Raw genomic sequence first — 24,067 nt, forward strand, 5'->3', positions numbered from 1 at the left:
CTGAACGATGCTGCCATGGCAGTTTAACTTCTGACAGAATCCAATATGCTTTCATGAATGCCATTGTTAGAACAGTACATGATACTACAAGAGCATTAGGAAGCTACTTCTTGGAAATGAATGATAGCACAAATCACAGACAAGCCTTGTTTTTCATATGGCCATTAAATACATGTCATTTTCAACTTGCCACTACTTGCACCTACCGTAACAATTATTCTCAATTTCTTTTCATCTGTCCCATAAAAAATGATTGCTTCTGCTTTACTTAATCCTCCACTTACATCAACTCTATTGTTCACCTCCTTCCCTTTCATCTTCTCCACATTAATTCCCCACATCGCTTTTGATCTAGCTTTTTGTTTCCTTTTTCCCCCTACAGATTCTTCCTGATGAAGAACTTAGAGCCATAATGTTGCATTTGATGTGCACAGTGATATTTTATTGATTTGCTACTCTGTGTCTATTAGTTCTGTGTAATGAATAACATTATACAAAATACAAAACAGGTTGCCTATGTCTGTATCAGGGATCTTAAAAATGAATTTAACTACACTTTAAACGTGACTATTTACCCATAAAATGGAGCACTTTTAATTATAATTGGAGCAGCATATGCAAAGAGCAGCCAGAGAAAACAAACATTTCCTCCTTACAGTCCAAAGAATTTTCTTTGCCATAGTGGCAAGCCAAGTTAATAGAATAATTGCAATTTTCACTGCTGCTAAATAAGAAATAGAAAACCTCTCCAGGAACTGTTCTGCGTGGCTGTAATAAATGCCCACAGAAACAAACTAACCTACATTATTCATCCCCCCTGCAGAAAGGATGGTATTTTTAACAAATAGAGAGACTGCAAGTAGAGCTGCTCATCTTAGCTGATATAATCAATAAATTATACTTTTAAGTACATTTTACATTTAATTTTCAAAATGCAGTTTAGTTTTTAGTTCAGGCAAGTATTAAAACTTATGTTGAACAAGCGATTCTAAATAATTAATGGAAGAGTGCAGGTTTTGTGTTATTAAACTAACAGAGATGCCCAAATTTACAAACTTCTTTACAAACTTTACAATAATTTTACTTACTATACTATACTTTCCTTACTATAAGATCATATAATGTAAGCTAAATTATATGTTTATTCAATCATGTCAAAACCAGTCACTGGATAAAATCTATGAGCAGTCCCAGAAGTACAAACCAAGGCTCAGGCTCTCCTCCTCCCAGCCTAGCAAAGTCACGGCAGGCCAGGAACCACGCTCCTCCTCGGGCCCTCAGTCTCCAGCCTCGTCAGTCTTGTATTCTCAGCTGCATCAGCAGAGCTTCAACAAGAAGGGCTCTAATCACCTGCCTCTACATGAGACGGGCAAAAGTGAGAGTGGCTGCTATCTTTTATGCTGAATTTGACACTAGTAAATGTTTGTTAGGGTGGGACTGCCATTTTAGGTTCCTTCGAAGGATGCAGGCGCAGAAAGACACAATTCATTTTTCTAACTCTTCAGGCCAGATAGCAGAAACACTAGGCATGCATACTAGCAACACTCCACACATCCTAACAGAAAAGTTTGGGGGAAGGACTGCAGAAGGAGAAAAGGGTAACTTTGTAATGGAATGATGCCTGCTGTCTTCCTAGTCAACAGGTGTTAAATGCAAAACTTTAGTATCCTTGGGCTTATTAATTGATTTTTATTTAAAAATATATAAAAAGTAAAAATCCTTCACTGCAGACAACTGAAGCCAACCCAAGAAGCCTAATTTTGTTCTACTCAAAAAAAAAAAAAAAAAAGGAAAGAAAAAAAACCCCTTCTGTCTACCCAACTACACCAATTTTCAAAGCAATCATACTCATTAATGCCACCTACGAAAACTGACACACATACATTTGACAGTTCACAGGTAAAGTATCTAAGACAGGTCAAAATATCTAAAAAATCCACAAGACTAGCTGCCAAAGCCATAAACACATAATGAAATGCTGCAATTCCAACACTGAATCTTTTACAACTATAAAATGATGACACAAAAAAGAAAAATACATTTTCTGTATTAATTTTCCAATCAATTAGTCTTGAAAAATTCTTGGCAGGTTCCTGAATGAGAATTCTATGAAAACAGAATTCAGACAGGCTCACACTGTGACAACAGATCTCATGAGATAGAACACAGATCATCTGGGTTTACTACTTACTCTTGTTACCTAAAATGAACAATCTCTACCTTTGCATAACGATAGTTTAAAATCAGAGACTTTTTTAAAAAAAATTGAGAAAGCCCTCAATTTTGCATTGTAGCTTCTAYTGACCAGAAAAATAACTGAAGCTGTACATGGCTTGTTAACATACATATAAAATGTAATTACCAGGCAGTGCATTGATCTTCACTGTGGGGATTTTCCTTGTTATAAAAACAACAACGGTAGTGTTTAATGATAGTAGTAGCAAGTAGGACTGGTTAAAAAAAAAAAGAATATTCAGAATTATGTCATTAATGAAAAGAAGCTCTAGAGTCCTTGAAGTCTGACAAACTTTCTATCCAAGAAGCTGTCAGCTACTGCATTAAGTTTACAGGTCTTCTGTTTGTTAATAATTTCAACATTTGAACATTTTGAGCTTTGGCAGATCTCCTTATAGGAACATAAGATCTTTCTGCCCATGAAGTGGGGATTGTTCAGGTAGAATTAGCTTTGATGCCGTTAAGAGCAAGTCCCTTGGCATTGATATTTTCTGATATAAAGAATTTCAGCCACCTCATAATGGAAACTTTTCATACATTTTTTACTCYGCACAGCCAGATAATATAAAACAAAGAGGGTCGCAGTTTTTCAAATTCTCTGATTCTTTCAAGCTATCACACCATTAAACTACTTGCTACTTTAAAAAAAGTCACAATATAGATACTTTAATATTACATTTTATATCAAATATGTGCCTTTTTTTCTTCTTCATACATTTTGTTGCCAGACAAAAGACGACAGAACTATGTCATATAAGCGATAAAAAACTGAATACACTTTTGGTATAGAAGCATATTCTGTATTTCTACCATTGCTGGAGATATTGGTTTTATTAATAAAGTTCAAAATTTCAAAATCCTCCTCCTTGCTGACATAAATGCTATGTAGAAAAGAAACTGATGTTTTTAGAAGTAGAGAAATGCTGAATAAAGAAGTTCAAATAGGCAGAAAACAGAGGTTTGAAGTACCTTATTTACATTTAATCTGTTAACTGAGGTGTGAATTAGGAGACCATCAAGATGGGGGCATACCAATAGGAACCCTGGTTTAATTGTGTTTAATTTATTTGTTGCTGTGACTTTGACATTTAGGAAAATGAGGACAGTTTGGAATTAATCAATTGTTTTATACAATTCCATACTCTCTGTCAAGCCACACACCACTGAAAGCCCTACTTACTGATATTTTTTTCTTGAGGGACACGGTACATTATTGTAGCCCTACCAAAGAAACTTATGTTTTATTCAGTTTGCTCATCGCAGGACCTATACAGCCAAACACACTAGAATTGAGACTTACATCAACAGGTCTCTGCTGGGATATAAGTTATAGTAGGTTAGGTCCACTGTAAGCTTAGGCAGACACAAAACCATAGGAGTGGTATCAGGAGAAAATACCTGTGGGTCTTCTGAATTGTTGTTAGAATTACAGCAATGGAAAGTATAAAGAAGCGCCTCTGTTCTCAAAGAGCAAATTTTTACTCAATTTCCCAAATCTCCTATTAGGTATAAATAGTGATTTGTTTTTTTTATTGGTAGCAAATACTTTCACAGTTTGATTTTCACCTGTGCTGAGCATTTGCAATACCACTTGTGAAAGAGTCCGCCAACCCTCGGCACTCCTGGAAATAGGGCTCTATATCTATTGTGAAGCTTTCAAAGACTTATGATTTTCCTGAATGTGGTTACGTAAAGGTTCCAATCCCCTTAATCCAGCTTCTCAATGCAGAATCCGTTTGCCTGGGAGATCTGCATGCTTCTGGTGTGAATAGTTCATAGACAAAGATGATGTCTCTACAAAAGAAGGCAGCATTTGTGTTTTCTTGAAACAGGATGACTGTGACCCTCCCTTGCCATTACAAAGATGATGCTGTTGTGTTGTTGATCATGTTAAGAGTATGTTTTTCCCCACAAAAGGCTTCTGAGAATCTGCAATGACAGCATGGTGCCCTTTAACTGAAACCTGGCAATGCTGCCTATGTGATCCAGCATGAACTGTTCTCTGCATAGGGCTGCCTGCTGGTGGGCTCCCTATCATAAAAGGCTAGCAGCTGTTGTTAAAGATATTCACTACGGTTCCAGCACTAAATGACAAAGAGATTCTCCAATAAACTGATTAATAAAAAAATTGGAAGGGGAAGAGAAGGGTTTTTCAATTTGCCCCTGCTCTGACAACCTGTTTCTTCTTGTTCCTTGGACTCAAGACAGACCAGACCAGGGGGCAAGTGTGACGTGCTCTCCACACTCAACAAGGTCTTTGCTTTTATGCAGGCTGGGAGATGTATTGACACTGACATTCAGCAGACAGACACGGCCACCAAATAAGCTGTTCCAGTGGCTGAGGATGGAGCTCATCTTTGGCATGGAGACAGAAAAGCATGCAGTTCATACAGGCAATTTCAAATATTCTCATTGACTTTCTTTTCCTTGTCTCTTTGAAAACATTAGGAATCTGGGGAGAACTGAAAAAGATGGTGACTCAGGCACAGTTTAACTAAGGTAGGCCCTGTAAATATTTTTGAATATGGAATTACCCAGCTTTTACAAGACCTTGCATATTGAAGCACTTTGGAAAAAAAGTTTGTTTCTGTGGAGAAAAACCTTGAGCAGGCTTTTTCTAGAAGACAAATATGCTTCTCGCCTGTGAAAAAACAAGTGTCAGACAATCTGCAGTTCCACAATGAGAAGAGAAAGACTCTGATATCCTCAGTATTCCTTTACCAACCAGCAATCAATGTTTATTAAAAAAACATAAGCTTTTAAATACTGTTTCATGCAATTAAAACCACAAATGAACTATTTCCAGTAAAGCAGGTAAGGAAATTATGAAGCTGCATGTACCATGAAGTTTCAGTAACATTTTAAGAATTTTAGAGCTTGTCATGGCCCTATTCAGCTTTGTTTCATTGCATTAGATCTGTAATATCTAAACTGCCAATAGCCCACATCTTTAAAAGTCCCAGTTCTTATGTCATGCAATGTAATGCAGAATGATTTAACAAAACTGTAACAGTATCCTTAAATTTACAGAAACAGAACAAAAACTCAGGCCCAGGAAAATAAAAAACGTTTATGTTTTAGCCTGAGGCCTGCAAAAACCACTTCTTCAAAAATAAAACGTATGGCAACCATTATTATAAGTCCAATAGATATTTCTTAGCTTTGGAAGTATGCAATCAAAACCGAGATTATCACTGCTATTTTAAAAACAGTTGCCTTATACTGGAACAAGCGAGAAAAACATCCTAATTTTCCACAGCAGACTGCACGAGGGATATGGTTTACATGCAAGGTAAAGGGCAGCATGCAACTCAAGGTAGAATCCCTACAGTACTAAAGCTCAAGGTTATCTAAACCCAAGAGACTGTTAACACAAAACATTTCCTTAGAAAGGCCACAAGGTGCAAATAGGGAAAGGAAAAAAGCGAGGCGTGCTAAATCACAGTTCTCCCTGACTGACAGATTCAAGATACTGTGAAACCAGTAATAATACTATGCTTTTTAAAAATTGTACTAATATATGATAAATAGGATGCATAAATTTATAGAAATGTCCACATATATACACTCATACAGAATATTTAAAGATAAAAAAATACAAGTGCATATATTCATGTAAAAATCACAAGAAGCATCCATGTACATAAATGGCACAGACAGAACAATCCCTCCCTTCCCTTTCTTGCAACTCACAAAATTCCTTTATCATCAATAACTTAAATGATTTAAAATTTAAAAGAAAATAGAGAGTTCCATCATTACCAAATGATCACCACATAATGAAACCATTTATTAAAATAGTGCCTGTCTACATGAGCCATTTCATTCCACCAAATCAAACAGCACAAGCAAAGATGGCTACTTGCATGGGTAAAGACCACCCAGAATAAAGATGCACTATAAAGCCATAWAGAAGTTTGTATGTAGAACTTTCTTTACACGTTCGCTTTATCAGAAAATAATGAATACCTTCTTCTTAATTAATAACGGTTTTAAGATGTCCTTAAACTTGGGATTAGACATTTTATCTTTTTTAATTCTCCCTTAAACTGTTTCTTAAAAGAAGTATAAATCAGTTAAATGAATGCGTCTTTTTTGCTTAGCCTCTGGTTAAGCTAAACAAATATTTAAATCCTTCGATGGAAGAGGGTAATGGACTTATACAGGGTATTGGCATTATGGGAGTCATTCAAAGCATAAAAGGGCAGTGTGCAGGAAAACATCAAGACACTTGTTGAGGAAGACGACAAATAGCATTGAAGGCTCGCAAACTCAGCTGGAGATAAAGGGTAACTTACAGGTGAAAGGCTCAGACATCTCTCTTCTTCCCAGTGTTAATTAATCTTCTACGTGCTTTGCACTGATTAGTTTTAATGCTATTACTTAATAAGAAAAAGATTTAACGTAGTAAGATATATTCAGAGATTATTCCAATTTATAAAGCTGTACCTAAATCTTAATGTCTCCAAAGTTTCCAGTGCTACTATTTGCTCTTCAAATTTTTCTTAGGGATGAAACCAAATTGTAAAATTTGCATTGAGCTTTCTTCAATATTGGTGGCAACGGCAGGCACCACTGACACAGGTTCAGAACTGGAGTGCTGTGTTCCACTTCAAATGCAACCTCCAATGTTAGTGTTGATTTCACTAAACACAAAAATGGTTTAACTGAAAAATACGCCAAACTATGTCTGTCATGTGGATTAAAGTAATTCTTGAATTAATATTTTAAAGAGATAATTAGGCCTAACTGAGACAGAAAATAGAACACACTGTATTAGATATTGAAGAAATAATAGAACTTGACAGCCCATGTTATTTTTAATTCTTATCTAGAGATGATGATTAATATATGCTTTAAAATTGTAATTTTAAATACAGAAGTATCCTGGTAATTAGGAAAGCATACAACAGAGATGAAATAGAACCCTAGAAAACCAAATGGGAATTTATGCTCTGAAGCTATTTCATCTGCTAATCACTTCAGCTAACTACACCAGAGCTAAACTCACTAAAATGATAAACTATTTGACATCATTACAAAATTACAGCTGAAGAATAAAAAACAGCATGTATCTAAAGAAAGCAGCTATGCAAATTCAGTAAAGCAGATTTAATAGTTCCAGATGACTGAAAAATGCCAGAGTTGTGCGTAACTTCAAATGTACTTCCGACTGCCATTTTCAAAATAATCAACTTCCCACCTATTCTGAAAAGCATTACTAATGCTAAACTTTCTGGGCACACCCTCAGCTAATTGAAGCAGCTTCTGTTGGGAATCTGAACTGCACAGTAGATTCAAATGATCATACTCAGTAATGCTCCTAAAAACATTTATTCTTAAGGTGACCTAGCATTTCAATTATTATTTCAAGCATGTTTTTACAAAGCAAAACCATTTACCGAGAATTGGGATTTATGAAATAAATTACAATAAAGCAAGTAATGAGTATTTGTATTCCACAGGGACAGCCAAAGCAATTTAAGTATCACCCTTGGTTCAGTTCAGATTCCAGATGTATCCCAAATAATGGACCAACCTGATTTGATTTCATCCATGGACTAGGCTTGGTGGATTGACAGATGAACTGCACTTAATAGGCAATAACCATTCCTCGGTCCTTCCCCCTCCCTTCCCATGACCTCACTTATTTCAGAAAGTTTTCCTTTGCCAAGGCTGGGAAGAACCCATTAGCTGCATAAGGGAGGGGGTCTATTTCTCTGTCTTACCTTAAAAGTTGCTGCTATCTTGTCCAAAGGTATCATATTCTGGCTGTTTTCGTTCTTGGTTTGTTTGTTTAACTGTTAAAGAAAGGAGGCTCATGCTCTCAGTATCCTAGGATTTAGATGTATTATTATCTGTATCTATTTATTAATTGCTGTTATCTTTAAAAACACAAAATTGGCTTTCAGTCTTGCTTATTGCTTATTATGCTGATTGTCCATCAATGTATCTTTTCATCAATCTTTGAGAATTTAGATTATGAAACTAACGTAAAAGCGCTTAAATTATTCAAAAGTATGTCCATTATAAATTGACAATTTGCAAAGCCCACCACCGTCAAAATAAAGATGCCGGTTTAACCATACACACTTTTTATTAAACTGTCTGCCTCCTCCCCTATCAACTATGAGAAGACATCAAATTAAAATGGGAGAAACTCTGTGCATGCAATCTAGACAGCTAGTGTGAAACAGCTGGGCTGCTCCAACAGTGACAAAGAGGTCACTGTGTGAAAATACACAGTGATTACAGCAATAAAGGAAACAGCTGATAGAGGTTAGATGGTGGAAATAAGAGGGCAACCACAACAGAAAGACAAGGTTGGAAGGAAGACAGAATGAGAGCGGGAGCAGCAGAGCAAGAGCCTGCCAAAGGCATGGGTCTGGCACACACAACTATAGCACGAGGGGGAAGGGAAGAGCCTCAGTGCCAACATTGTCCGACTCCTACCATCACCACCACTGTATTTTTGGTTTCTTACAATTCAGATGAACTCTGACCATTTGGGCTGAAACGTTGCTTAGAAACGATTTCAGAAAGAAAAAATTTGGACAAAAATCTGCAGCCATTTCTGGCAAGGAACAAGAATACATTTTTTTGTCCACATTACTAAATTCTACTAACTTCTTTATGAAAGGCTGTAACATCTCCTTTATAATTTGGAACGGAGACTTCAAAATCTGACTGGGAAGTGAAAGTGTTGGAATGCACCTTTATCATCCTCATGAAAACTGCATAACTTTACGAGTTCTATATATTTCAAAGAAATGAAGCCTATATATTGTAGCTCTCAACACACTTCACAGGTAAATTTTTAGAGGACAATTCCTGTGTCTAACACGTACCAACCTAGAGCTACACATTGCTTCCCCTGAAATTGTATTTTTTGGATTGCAGCATATCAGCTCAATTATAAACCCCAAAATAAGACTGTCACCTCTGTGGCTTCAGTGCTTACTCCTGCTAAGCCCAAGCATCAGAAGAAGAAACCATACAATCAATGTACAAGCCACAAAAACTGGGTACAGAGGGAAAGGTGACTGAAGAAGGCAGACTGGAACAAAGATTGGCAGTGTCAGCAAAGGAGGTGCAGAAAAGATGGAGAGGGAAATCAGGAGCAAGTAGTAAGGTGTGGGGGACCTGCTGAGCAAGAAGACTAAGAATGGAGGTAGGAAACAGAGATGCAATAGAAATGCATAAAACTGAATTTAGCGAATGAAAGAGATGGAAACATGGACTGATTGTGTAAGGAAAAGCAGCTAGAAAACATGGGATGAAGGAAAAGAGAACAATCTAAGGAGTGAGGAAGTGATCTTAGAAAAAGGACTGGCTGGACAGCTGGTGTGGGAGAGGAAAGAGGACAAGCAAAAAACAATGCTGAGGTCCTGGCAAGGGAAAATGGAAATGAGGATCAATGCATGGATGAAAGACAGGAGGCCAGGGGAGCAAGGGACAGCTACACAGGAGAAGGTTCTGTAGAAGAGAACCAAGACTGACTGCTAAGTGAGTGGAAGTCCAAAAGAGACACTCAGACTAGTCAGACAATGAGCACAGACCAGGCTGAGAAGATTGAGGTGTGGAAACTTGGACCAGCGAGAAGAAKGAAACTGGAAAAAAGGGATAAGTTGGGAAAATGCAGGTGAGGGAAAAAGACTTCAGTGGGAGGGAACAGCAAGAACCAGACATACAGAAGGAACAATCTTTGCACACTTGACCACTACACTTTTGACATGTAGTTTGAAATAGAACTCGAGTGCTTGACCTTTACTGTTTCCCTCCAATTACAAAATACCTGCAAAACCAAACCTGCAAAGTATTTCATTCATTCTACTAAATGGCAGTCTTGCCAATAGCAATTAATTACACCCTCAGCTCACTGCAGAGGTCCATGCAATGACCTTAATGGGTCCAGCCCAGCTAACAAAAGTATCAGCATTACATTACAAAGCAAACTGGGGAAAAAAGAGAAAGAACTATTACATAAGAACCTAGGGAATTCTCTCTCTCTTTCACACACACACACACACACACACACACACAGAGCCATTAAATTCAGATACAACTTTATGTGGACAGTAAAATGAAGAACTAATAAAATTTGAGATACGAAGCACTACCTGGCTTCATCTCCTTGTGCATATCTATTTTGAACAGATTCAAAAGACTCGGACATAGTGGTTCATTTATTTTGGAAGTATTCACTATTGTTCAGTTACTGAACAATCTTCATTAAGGCAATTATTCTCCAAACTGTTCACTTAGCCTTATTGCACACTACTCAAGCYTTATTCCCAGACAGAAGTATTTTCTTTACTGTACTTTTCATAGCTCCCTCAGCACATCATATTTAACTCYTTCGCATTAGTGAAACATTACTTTATTTTCACTGTATTCACATCATCTCACACATTTAGTAGCTGAAGTGAGACATCAACAGATTACAGTTAAAAAACAAAACAAAACAAAACAAGACAAACCCTACTAAACAGATGTTGCACATGTAGGATCTGATATTTCAGAGTACTTTGTGCTATATAACGTTAAATGTTTTGATATTACTGATTTCCCCAGCAGCCGTTAATATTCAGCATTTCTGTGACTGATTCCAGTCTGAAGTTTGAGGCCCAAAGAATGAAGAATCCACAAAATTGACTGTGTTTAAAAAGCATGGTTTCGAAGATATGGCTAGCATCTCTGAAAAGCTCTTGACAGAAGCAAGAAAGAGCAGAGAGGTCAGCACACAGCCTCCATAATCACAAGATTCAACTTTCTCTTCCTACCTGCCCCTCATTCATTGTCCCTCTTTACATGAAACAAAGGTCTACAGACACCAGTCTCCTTCACTGCACAAACTATGGAAAACATCCAGGGCTGGCCTATGTTATATACTGAACAGCACAGGGATTCTGCATTCAGCCACCTAATTAACACTATTGCAAAATGCATATGCATTATGGGAAAATATGCATATGCATATATGGGAAATTTTGAGTTGCACAGACACCTGACATCTGGCATCCCCTAAATCCGAGTGCTTGATTTTGGAATTGCAATCTTCGAAATAATGACTGATGCATACAATATTGCCTAAAATAATAGATTATCTTAGAACTATGGAGCTATAGGTCTCTCTTGGTTTTCAGTTAATTGCAATTTATAGTATGTCCTTGAGATCTGTACATTTTCTCCAGAAAATGAAATAATCCATTGACAGTAGCTTATAACTACTTAAATCTCTTTCTTTCTTATTCATTATATGACACACACAGTGATGCAATTCAGCTTTAATATTTTACAAACATTTCCCTCCCCCTGTTTTCAGAACAATCTTGTTCTCTTCCTTTAGCCCTTTCCATAAAGGCAAGAGTTATTTTACTGGTCAGCATTGCTCAGATACTTCCCTATTGTTACTCTCTTGTTTGACAAAGGTTAGAACTTAAAAAAAAAAAAAAAGAACCACTACAAGCTACAGTTGCTCTGCAAATATTACTTTCCCTCTTTCCTATATACAGGCAAAAAAGAAAAAAAAAAACACACAACACACAATATCTTTAGGCTGATCATCCAAGAAAAAGGCAGTAACAAAATCCACTGCCTATTTGTCCCTCTAAAACCCCACCACACACACAACTTTTGAACCCACTGGCCAGTATTAACCACACATTAAAATCCTTTTATGAAAATCAGAGCTGCACAGAGAAGAGAGCCAAATGAGTGCCCCCATTCATCTCTTGGAAGGACACAGAAAATTTGGTTATGCAGCAGCTGGGCTGGCCAATCTATACATGAGTAACTCCACTGCAGACCCAGACCGTGTCACTCCTTGCCCTTTTGGCAGGACAAACAGGGAACACAAAGAAGCCCTGTGGACATGAGGAACAGAGGATTTAAGAAAGAAAGGTGAACTCTGTGCAAGAATAAAATAGAGGAAATGGCTAGGTGAGACTAGGGACAGGAAAAGGTATTACAGTGACCTGCAGTGAAGCTGGAGTTGCTGCTGTGGACAAGTAAAGGGGACCCGAGACACAACCCCACAAACCAGCCATTTCCACTAATGCCACACTGCTCACAGCCCACCACATTGCCCAAACACAGCTACCAGAGCATTCAGTGCTGCAGCGACCTTGGGTTTCCTCAAGCATCTAAGAGACAGTGTCTCTCATATCAATGTGTCCTAGACACCATCTGAGGCAGTTGGGCAGGACTGCCCTTCATTTGACAGGGAAGAGAAGATGGTGAACGGCAATCGCCAAAGGGGAAAAACAGCTCAGCTACACTGCTGGGGAGCAGAGAGGTATAGGCAGCACAATATCAGCCTGTTTCTGCTGACTGATTTCCCTTAGCCTAAGAGACACCATGACCACAGAGCAGCCCTGGGGGAACAGACACAGACAGAGCATCTGTCACCTCCCCTTCCTTGACTCYTTTTCCTCAGGCATCAACCACAGTAGTATCTGAGTATCATTAACTGGGTATTTTACACTGATCAATCAGATGTTTATCACTACAGCTTTCATATATTCTTTGTTGTAGAGCCACTGTACAGTTTGCTACTGTATATAAATAATAAATAGAACTACTATTTATTGATGAGCCTGATGACTTGTAGTTCTAATCTTCATTTTCATCCTCCCACAACCCAGGTCTCCTGATTTTATTAGAATATTCTGTTTGCATTCAAATCTTTCTTACAATGAGCTTAATAGCCAGGCATACAGCTGTCCCACTAGTCTTATACAGCAAGATCTGTTCCACAGATCTCGGACTTCTACCAATAGCCAACATTGATACTGAATGAACTCTCATGAACAAAGCTATGTTTTCTTAATAATAACAGTTGTATAAACATAAGGTCTTCTCAGTTAAAGGGAAACCAACATCAAAAAGCAGTAAAACATGGAACCCTAAACCCTTCTTTCTTTGAAGAAACACGTTTGAAGCGAGGTGTTTCTAGTTATGGGTGAATGAAATGAGAATTCAGCTGCAACAAACGGACATCCAGTCCGTATGAAAGACTAATTAGATCCATCTGAGAAGCTGTGTCTAAAACTGCTTCACATATTTCAAAGGAAAGCTCTTCTAGTCTATCTTTTGAGAAGACTACATCAAAACATTTAGTCACAGCTGACACACATCTATCCACTACAGCGGCATTATTTTTCATAAGCCACAAAAGCTACATTAAAGTAATGTTAATAGACTGGCTTACTTAAAAATTAAATTAAAGAAAAAAAGCACCAAAGAAATTTAGAGCTAAGAAAGCAACTCAAAGCAGCAACGACCCTATGCCAAAGCATCAAGAGATCCCAAAGCAGAGTGTCATGCTGAATTTTAAATGTGCTGAGATTTGCTCAGAGAACAGAATTAAAGATGAAACACCATCCAGGAGCTGCAGAGTTAACTATTGCTTTTGTGGTAATAAGCCACACTCTTAACATTACGTTAGCGTGCTTTTAAATGTAACTATTGCTGCTGTTGAACCAGCAGGAGGAGCTCACAACATTTTTTAATCTATTCATTCTACAAAATTTGGAGAGGGGGTTGGGTAGTTGGGGTTTTGGGGGGACAGGGAGAAATTGGTTGGGCTTTTTCTTTCCACTTTTCTTGGATGTGAAATCAATGATAAAGAATCCACATGATGCTCGTGTAGGTATTGTTTTTAGAAACTAGAAAATAATGATATGACTATTTTAGTGCAGGATCTGAAGTTTGTATGGCACATAAATGAATAAAAAACAGCAGTCAAGTTTCCAATCTTATAGCAAAAGACCATTGTAAAGGAAAGGTGGCAGGACCCATTAAGTGCTGTTATACCAGAAAGGAGACTTACTCATGAAAGGAAAATGGTATGTTATTGCTCTGTATGGTTACAGATATTTAATTTATACTTCAGTTCATTGTCCACTGGAATTTCTGGAATTCCTGGATCATGACCCATGCAGAATTCACTGTCCATTTTCATATTGCGGAAACTCACCATATGAAGCCATCTGTGTGGGTAAAACTCAGGACACTATGCACTAGCCAGTCTTCATCTACTACTTTAGAAGCAATCATTGTAAAAAACTAACTCCTTTTCTGTCCTCTTAGAACTCTACTTTAAAACAAAGAAAAGAAGCCTGATTCTAAGATAAAGGAAGTAAATATCCAAACAGACGATACCTGTTTTTAAAGTATTCTACATTCTAAGTTTTCAGACCTTTTGTTGTATTTTATTTTTAAACATTCCTTGCAGGCTACATACCAGCGCCAGACCATATGGTTACTGTGAGTTTTATAGCAGAACTACAAATCACCAAGAAGCTGGGTATATGATAGACTACTACATAACTAATGTTACCAAGTTATTACACTGCTCTAAACCAGAGGACTAAGCATATTATTAAAACTATAAAAAATTAATTCATTATTTTTCATATTCTTTTTAGTTATCAATCCTGTAGGGTTGATATGCTATATAACTATATGCTTATTCAGCACTGTGTGAGTAAACTAGCACAAGATATACAAACAAACCCATAACAACAATCTCCCTTTATAAAGCAAATACACACTTCTATTGTACCAGTCCATTACACATAACCACCAGTTTAACAAGTATCTAAAAAAGCATGCAGTCCAGATATATTGTTTCTTCCAGTATCTGGCCTACTTTGTTTGGTATACAAGTACACCTAATATATACCTAAGCAGTTTTACCTCTGTATCTTATATAGCACTGTTCATGATTCATGAACAACTTGCCCCAACATCGAAATTCTCTGAGAGACGCAGTCCCACAGGGTGGATATGATACCAGAAACACAGAGTTTACAACAGGATACCAAAGCCAAGGCTACTTTCATTCAAAAAACACAAAGTCAGCAGCCACTAATCCCTGAACAGGAACATAATTATTAAAGCACTTGCCTCCCCCGAGGCAGACATTAGGATCAATGCTCTCCTCAGATTCAGGGGTCCAAGCCTACAGTGCTTGCCTCCCAGAAGAGACCATCCCTACCCAACAGGAGGGGACACAGAAATCTCTACCCTTCCCACAGAAGTCGGCCACAGCACAGGAGAGAAAGAAGGATCCATAAAGCCACAGGCGGTCAACAAGTGGGAGCATTACTGCAGCCCAGTGATAAGGGTATTTCTCTGCAAGGATGGAAGTCGTGGGTTCTGGTCTTGCCACATGGCTAGCTTATACATTCTGCATTAAAACGCCACTCTAAAAAACACCAAGAGTCTGGGAAACAGAAACTTTAATTCAGAACCTGAATTAAAAGAGTAATCAAAAATGGTCATAGAACCCAGATTAAGCTGTTCACATTATGCTCCATGTTAGTTGCCAAGGAGAAGAATATAAGATCTTTTAAATTGTTCAGATATAGCTAAAGGTGAATGGCCAGTCAGCACGTAAAAGAAAAGATTAGCTAAACTGGAGGACAGGAGGTGAAACTGCACTCCCTTCATTCTTGTCTTCTATACAGAAAATAGTGGAAGGGCAGAGGAGAAAACAGTTTGCTTATACCAACTCCTAAAGAGTCAAGATTTCACCCCTTCTAAAGGCCTTTTTTTTCTAAACCATGACCAGTTTTCTTTAATGAAGGAAAATCTCAAACAAAATGTTGTTCAAGAAAGCACTGTAATTCAAGAGACCACCAAAGCAATTTTAGTGTCCTTCCAGTTGAATTACAGTGCATACTTCTAGGCACAATATAAACAGGAACGTTATGCACCTCAGAAATAGAGAGATATGTTTGACAGTAATTAATCTGATATTTGACACTGTGTTTCACTAGCAGGGGAAGAGGCAGGTACATTTCTACACTTTTTAAACAGATTAAATAAGGATATGACTAAGAGGAAGGCAATTCCAGAAGATGGCTATTACACTTTCTTAAAACAGATAGGATTTTTTTTTTAATCTGGGCTTTCTTTTTTTTTTAACATTTAAAAATTAATTGTGAATTCTTCAAAAAGGAATTACATATTCAAAAATATTTTAAAAATTAACTACAAAGTGCAGACATCAGGTAGGTAGAAGAAAGCATCTGATGCCAAGAGATTATGTGCTTTGGTGTATATTTTTAATATCCGTGCTGTTTCTTAAATCCTTTATTAACTAAATTAAATTCATGAATTTTATTTTAAATATGAGTCCAAACAAGGCTAACTGAATTAAGATGGTCAACCTCTTGCACTAAAGAAACTATTTTGTATTGTATTAAATGACACGCAAAAGCAGCTGTGGAAGAGCAGCACCTCTATCATAAAATATTTTCACTGCACAGAAAGGTGTTATTACACACATTGACTAGAAATATAAGCATCTGCAGAAGTTAGCAGTGAAAAGTTTTGTTCATACAACAGCATGTATAATGCAACTGAGAATTTGTGTACTATTGCACAAGTAAAATCAATCCCTTTCTAAAAGGCAGGAAAAGTTTTTCTGCTTATAGATATAAGGACTACGTAACAGATCTGCCCCTTCCACTTGTGCCTTTATATGTGCAGTTTCCCTTCATTCAAACCAACACAGGACTTTGTAATAACAACATATTTTATTCCCTATGTTTCACAATATAACATATATAACATTCCAATATATAACTATATTTTTGAAATGAGAGGGAAAGCTTAATTTATTTCTGTTAAGAATGCTAATTTAAATCTCTACTGGCTACCCCCCCCCATTATTTTTAATTCTTACAAGTATTTGCTTTTCATCCCTATTGATACAGCCCTCATGTCTTTTATGCAGCCAATTAGCTGTATATTATTATGTGCTTTGACAATACCAGAAATATAAAGYACAAGTAATACTAGTAATAATAATTCTAGTATTCTATTGATTCTTTTACAAAGATTATTAGTTTTATAATGATAAGCTTGAAGAACACGTTATTCACTTGCATAGACTACAGGAAAGATGGTACAAAACACTGAATTATGCTCCTACTTTACTCACATTTGTGTTTAATGAATTAATGTGGTGAAAGTTTGCTTACAGCAACTTTCTGTATCATCGCTATGATTTCATATTATACTATTTCTTTTTTATACTTGATGTTTTACATACTTCAGCTGCAGCTAGCTTGATTTTTGGTGCTATTTCTTCCTAAGTAATTTTTTCTTCCCCAAAAGTGAATTTACAAAGAAAACATTTCCCAAAATAATTTTAAAACCAATTATAACCTTAGTCATAAAATTTACATCAAATGAATACAGCAGAGATCTTAATAAAATGTTTATTACATTTTAATTTGAAGTAAAAGCTTAATCGTAAATAGATATACTTGAATTCACTAACTAAATTAAAGCATACAAATAACTACTTAACTACTCTATGCTGATGATACAGGATGCATTCAAATAATGATGACAGTACTTTTAAATAATAACATATTTAAATCATGGCCAAACTTCCAATGCCTTAGACCTGCGCTCTTATGCTCTCATTTACTTGCTAATCATGAAACTGTTTGATCATGAAACTGTTAAGATACACGCAAGATAACTACGCACCTACACAGATATCTAGTAGGTTCTTTCCTTCTTTTGAAGAAGGTATAGAAAAAACATTCCTTTTTCCTATAAATTATTTAAAACATTCATTAATCAATTTTTCCTTGGGCTGAACAAGCTTCACAATTTTTTCCAGAGAGATTCATGTCTGTATTATATTTCCTTGTTCTTAAATTTGAATTTAGGAGGTGATTCAGTATTTTGCAAAAATGGTAGTCCATTCTAGTAGTAATCTGAAAAAAGTAATCAAGCTTTCTCTAGTCCTCTTATTCAGTTTGACCTATACAGGCCCCTTTGGAAACATATCAAATTTCCATTTGCTCAAAGTAACTTCTGAACTATTTCACCTTACGCTTAAAAAAAAATAAACACTTTCATTCAGCACAACTTCAGTGATAAGAAGCTACTTCATAACTGAAAACATCTGGACATTCTTTGTCAACTAAACAGAAGAGAAGATGAGACTAAGTGGTCTGGGAGGGTATGCATCTACTACAGCGATGAAGAACACTAACAAAGAGGGCTGTTTTCAAACATGAAAAAGGAGAATAACAATTGTTACTTGCAGAGAAATCACGCAGATCAGCAACAAAGAATTCTCAAGACARAGGATTCCTATATTATAACAAAGAATCAGGCACAAAAAGGACTATGCCAAAATCATTTTTAAGAATGCAGCTTACTGCATAAAGTATAGCTACAAATTCCTTGTTGAGCTAAAATTAGGATCTCAATCCACGTATAGAGCAACAAGCTTCAAATAAAACATGACTGTACCTCCTAAACTGTAATTACTTACTGTTGATATCCATCATTTGAACCTCTGGATTCATCCAGTGTTTTTTTTGAAAGCAGAGAGGTATAGCCAAAAACCAAGATGACCCACCCCTTTCCCTACATCCTCCTCCACCAGAAAGACACTAATTCAAACAATTCTTTAGTTGTCTAATTTGGGTGACATTCATAACAGAGAAAAATAAAACTGAAGAATATTGAAGAAAGTAAAGACGGTAGGTTATAGCAGTGAAAAGATTGCACTACAGTCATGTAATTATTTATCTTTCATTCTTTTGTTCATCACCAAACCTTTTACTTTGTGATGGGAAAATTACAGAGTGGTGGATCCAATAAATAGAACCTTATAAGATTCCTGGTCCACTGTACTTATGTTCTCCTTTGTTCAGGCCACTTACACTCTTTGCTATTATTTTTTATTATAATTTTTAAACTGTGTTATTTCACAGAAAGATTGTTCCCCACAAAAAATTCATCCATATTGCAGAAGGTCAGTTCAAGGCTGTCCATGACACTTAAGTCCTCCACATGCCAATGGCTCGGAGCTGCTCACAAAGTGGCTAGGGAGGAGAGCTCCCATCTATAACAAAGGGTCTCCGCACTGGCCCTTGAGCAGTCAGGAGTGGAAGGCTGCAAGTAGGCAACGAAGCCACCATAACACGGATCCACAACAGCCTTGGTGGTCTACATCTGGTTTAGAAGAGCAGAGGATATTACATTTAGACATATGTTAAAATATTACAATTTAATATGGTGGAAGGAAACCACATGGCAATCATCTATGCTCAACATACGTAGGTTCCCATTTGCTTTTGTCTCTCCAGCCCTTTGGTACTCTGCAGAATACTCAAGCTTTATAAAGAAAGAAGAGACTCCAACCTTCAACAGCAAAACTGGGTTATGTCTTTGTATCAATAAAATCAGAAAGTAAACACATTTCACAGCTAGATTGTCCTATTCATCAAAAAGGGCAAGATGAAAAAGATTCCTGTCTGAAATCGGACTAAACAAAAAGATTCCAGAGCCTGGTGGGGGGATGTTTCCGGACTGTTTGTTGCTGTTTTACATTAGTCTTATGTAAAGAAGGGTATTCCTCCTTCAAATTTTATTTTAGCAGTAATCTTGATTGTAGGATCTTTTCCTCCAATGACAAAAGGAAAAATGATGAGTGCAAGAAGAATACTAAACTAAGGCTAGAATCCATTCATCTGTCCTCCGAAGAGCTAAATGGATAAATGATAAGCAGTCATTTAACAGGCTCATAGCAGTTAATACACAGGACAAGGAACAAAGAAAAGAACAAATGACATTTACACAAATTTAGTTTGTGAGTTCTTGGTACACAAGAAAACGTTTCGCCAAAGTAGCTAAGTTTTAATTCTCCAGTCAGGTCATTAGAATCCTTTAATTGCTAAAGCGTTTGTTGCTAAGTCGATAGGTTAACACCAGAAACTGCTGTCTGATCCTGAAAATTCTAGTACACTAATTTTGTACAAAATTAAGTATTAGAATATATGTTGTTGGCTTCAGAATAATAAGAGAGCTACCTTTATTTTAAAAGAAGTATTAGGAAAACTAGGATTTGCAGAAGCTTTTTAGCCTCCACTGGAAACAAGAAAACTAACCTTTTTTTTTGTTTGTTTGTACTGCTTCAGGCAAACAGTATTGCTCAGATTTGACCATGTATCTTCTAAGCCCTTGAGTTTTGGGAAGCTAGGTCTCTAAAGTGTTCAAAAGCAGCTTGCATCAAGAATCTCTGTTACTAATAAAGTGGTTAAAAAGGGATGGTTAAAAAACTCAAAATCCTGAAAAATGAAGAGCAACAAATAGCAGTTAGCAATGCACAATTCATTAAGACTCTCACAATAAAGGAAGAAAACCACAGATGACCCACAGACCAAGATGCTGACGAATGATCTGTTCACAAGCAGCAGGAGCCATGGAGAAGCCTGCTGCTCATACTCCCTACACAGAGAGCAAAGCAATGCACACTGTGAGGTGGTGAGGTTTCAGCTGAGACTAGAAGAGTTACAGAAAAAAGAAAGGAGTCACTGTTGGAAGAGTCCCAGCGGTAAACAAAAAGTAAATCAGAATGCGAACACTGCTGCTGCAATGCACAGTTTGCAGCAGGAGCAAATTTCTGAAGGGGAATGTGAAGGTGGCCCTCCCACTGGGCTATCTAACCGCACTACGGATTCAGCTATCTTTGTCACAAGCCACAAGGGGACACAACCCACAAAGTCAGGAGCCCATGTCACACCAACTTAATAGAGAAAAGTAAATCCAGAAGTTCAAAAAGTGAGGCTTGCATTTCTGATGGCAACGTTAACAAAAAAGGCTTTGAATTTTCCCATTATTTCCAATGGTACATTATGCCTCCTAGTCAGAAACAAGATTTCTCCTTCCTACTCTTTGATTTTTCTTCTTTAAAGTTTTAAGACAATTGTTTTTCCATTGTAAAGCTTTGAAAAATATTTTCAGAAGATTTGACTGTCATGTTTATTATATTCTCTTGTCTGCAGCACAATCAAACACACAAGAAAAAGAACCCCTGCAAAAAAGAAAATTATTTCTCCAGCAACAACGAATAATAAGTGTAACTCTAGCACAATCTTAGTATTCAAAAACAGTTACCTGCTTTTTATAATATCAAGTTGGGGGGGTTACTTTTGAAAACATTACACCTTAAGGTTTAAGTGGGATAGACACTATGGTCATCAGTCAAATCAACCCACTGGGATCTGTTTCACAAGCTAAGGAATTTTCCAGATAAAAGTAAATCATGAATGATCTCTTCCCCAAGTATTTAGGCTTTGGTTAGGGTAGAATCAGAAGCTCCTGTCTCCTATCCCATACTTCCTCCCTGTTGCTTATGTATCCGTTCACCTGCGACACAGGCGGTGCACAGCTCCCCAGGAGCGCTCCCATCTCCTCACCTACAAGAGGCAAAAGCGGCAGCATACTACAGGGATGCACGGACACAAGCAGCAACGTTTGCTGGCCTGTCATTCCCCCCTGGATGGCACTCCTGCAGAGCACTGCTCTCTCACAGCGCTTTCCCTGCTTATGAAAAGTAGTAAAAGGGGCCCAAAATGGCTTTTTGAAAAACAAAGGAATTTACAAAAACAAACAAGAAAAAATAAGCTCAGGCCTAACTACTCATTTTTGCCCAGTCCATTACGCCAGACCACTTGATTATATTGGAGGTGTTACTGTTTGAATAACAAACCAAAGCACTGAAAATCAAAGACTTCAATATATGCCATGTTAAAACTGGGCTTAAATTAGCTGCAGTGCTCACAGTGCTGCAAGACACAAGAACTGTTTAGCAATCCCATTTAAATTGACTTTTTTTGAATTTTATATCAAAATAAGCGGAACAATTTCTTTTATGCTGTCCCCACGTTTTGACTTCCTAAACTGTTGCTGATTTTGGCACTGAGGGTGCTTGAAGGTTTTAGAGGCTGCTGAGCAACTTGGGGCTTTTCACAGCTGGAATTGCAAAACAGACAGATTTGTAATGTGGAATAGGTATGTATGCTTTTCTGTATGTTAAAATAATGAACTAGCAACAATAGTATTACATTTTCATCGTCCCTTCTCAGAATTAGCACCTCTTGAAGATACAGAGTGCAGTTCACAACTCAGCTGCAAGTGGAATCCAGAACTGACTCATATATAAGCCTGTATTTTCAGTTATCTTCACAATCAATAGAGACAAAAGCATAAAAGAATATTTAAGCCTCCTCTGTCTGTAAACTTTCCTCAGTTTGACCTAAAGACACAACTTTATTGAATATAACAAAGCCAGCATAAGCTTGAGCCTAAGATAACTATGTGAAAATGAAATAAGTCACTCAAAAAACAAGCTGGGTGTGGGGAAGTAGGTGCAGATGCCTGCCTGTTTAATTAGCTGTGCTAAAATCAAACTCCTAATTCAGAGAGGTCCAGCTACGATATTAGATTTCTAGGCACAGAGCAGAAACAACCTATCCAACACCCACAATAAGCAACAGTCATCTTGTATCTTCTTCGCAGCAGCAGATGGCTGACTGCTGTTAGATAGCTACACCACAACATAAAAGGGGAAAGGATGATGGGCAATGACTGTTGCTGAGAACAGCTATCTCAGCCGCACAAACCTCAGTGCCAGTCCAGCTCTAAACTGGGCTGAAAACTGGCAGAGATACTTTGTTGTTTGAGCAACGGGTTGTCTCTAAGTTCACAAGATGCCTGTTAGAGCTATTATATAAATTTAATTCTGTAAAAATCTGCATGCAGACATGCCCTCAACTCCTGAGGCAGAATTCCACAGGTGGGATGAATGTCACAGCCATGGACAGAGCAATATATTAGATACTGAGCAAACAGTTGTTTAGGATTTCATGGAGTTCTTTCTAAAAGAAATCACAACTACAACCAAAAATGACCGCCCTCTTTCACATTTATGGTAGTACACTTGCAACTGAAAATTCACAAAGATGTTCACCACAACTACTGATCTTCTCTCTATCTATTATTTTTCTGTGCAGCTAGCATGATCCATATGGAACAGAAAGTATCCCTGGTCTCCACTTGCACTCTCTGCTTTCACAGCCATCGTGAAGATAATATGTGAAATACAGTGTGACAGAGGTAGAGATAGTATAAAAAAGGACATCTGCTAGCTGTCTTCTTGCTCCAGTAAGGCCAAAGAGAAAAAAAATCTAAATATTCATTATATCAATTCATGTAAGTGAAAATAGCTAAACATGACGAAACCTAAAACCATGACCTAAAAACATGACGAATTTCAACTGAAAATCATGTCTTTTGAAAAAAATTTTGAGTAAAGTAGAAGTGAATCACCAAGACAATACCGTCTTCATTGTACTTTTGTCTAAATGTCATCTTTCATAGGACCTTCATGATTCTGAATGTGAAATATGTGTAAACAACATGACATACAAAAATATTATGAAGCACATGTTGCAGAAACTTCTTCAGTGAAGGCTGACAAGAAGAGCCAACAGCTGCCAGAGGTAGACTAGATAACTTCTGAGGTTCCTCACAGTCATGCATTTCCATGATTCTAAGAAAAAGCGACTCCTTTAGACCATTTTGATAACTTCTGCCTAAGGGTCAACAGATACTATGCAAATCAACTGCCCATTTTTAAAAGTCTCAGCTTGGCTGTGGAATTAGCATTAACCGATTTACAAAGTATTTCTCTTTATAAACTTACCTTCTCAATACCATCTTTCTGCCTTTAATGCTGACAATATTAAGTGATTAAGTAATTATCTTAGAAGATTTGTAAAAAAACCAGTAACTTATACACATGCATCTAAAGTGAAGGCACATCACGAAATACTGGTATATTACTACATGTGCATACAATTTTACCATTGAGCTGCTGAATAATTCCATTCCAGATTTATCTTGCTCAGTCTGAATTTTTTTTTAATCACTAACTTAAGCAAACGTAATTTTTTTGGCATGGCAAGTATTTTCTTGCTCTCAAATATCTACAATGGACACATAA

At 37.1% G+C, this 24,067-nt stretch overlaps 1 protein-coding gene across 1 annotated transcript in view; it reads right to left on the bottom strand.

Moving 5' to 3' along the window:
• The window catches only part of LOC112966437 (propionyl-CoA carboxylase alpha chain, mitochondrial-like), a 166,344-nt gene that overhangs the window by 92,811 nt on the left and 49,466 nt on the right, over positions 1-24,067 (bottom strand). The window contains exon 8 of the mRNA XM_026066540.1: positions 7,965-8,036. Coding sequence (XP_025922325.1) covers positions 7,965-8,036 — 72 coding nt within the window. The remainder of the gene's footprint in view (positions 1-7,964; positions 8,037-24,067) is intronic.

Source organism: Apteryx rowi, unplaced genomic scaffold, assembly GCF_003343035.1.
Source record: "Apteryx rowi isolate R43461 unplaced genomic scaffold, aptRow1 scaffold_242, whole genome shotgun sequence".
Taxonomy (NCBI): domain Eukaryota; kingdom Metazoa; phylum Chordata; class Aves; order Apterygiformes; family Apterygidae; genus Apteryx; species Apteryx rowi.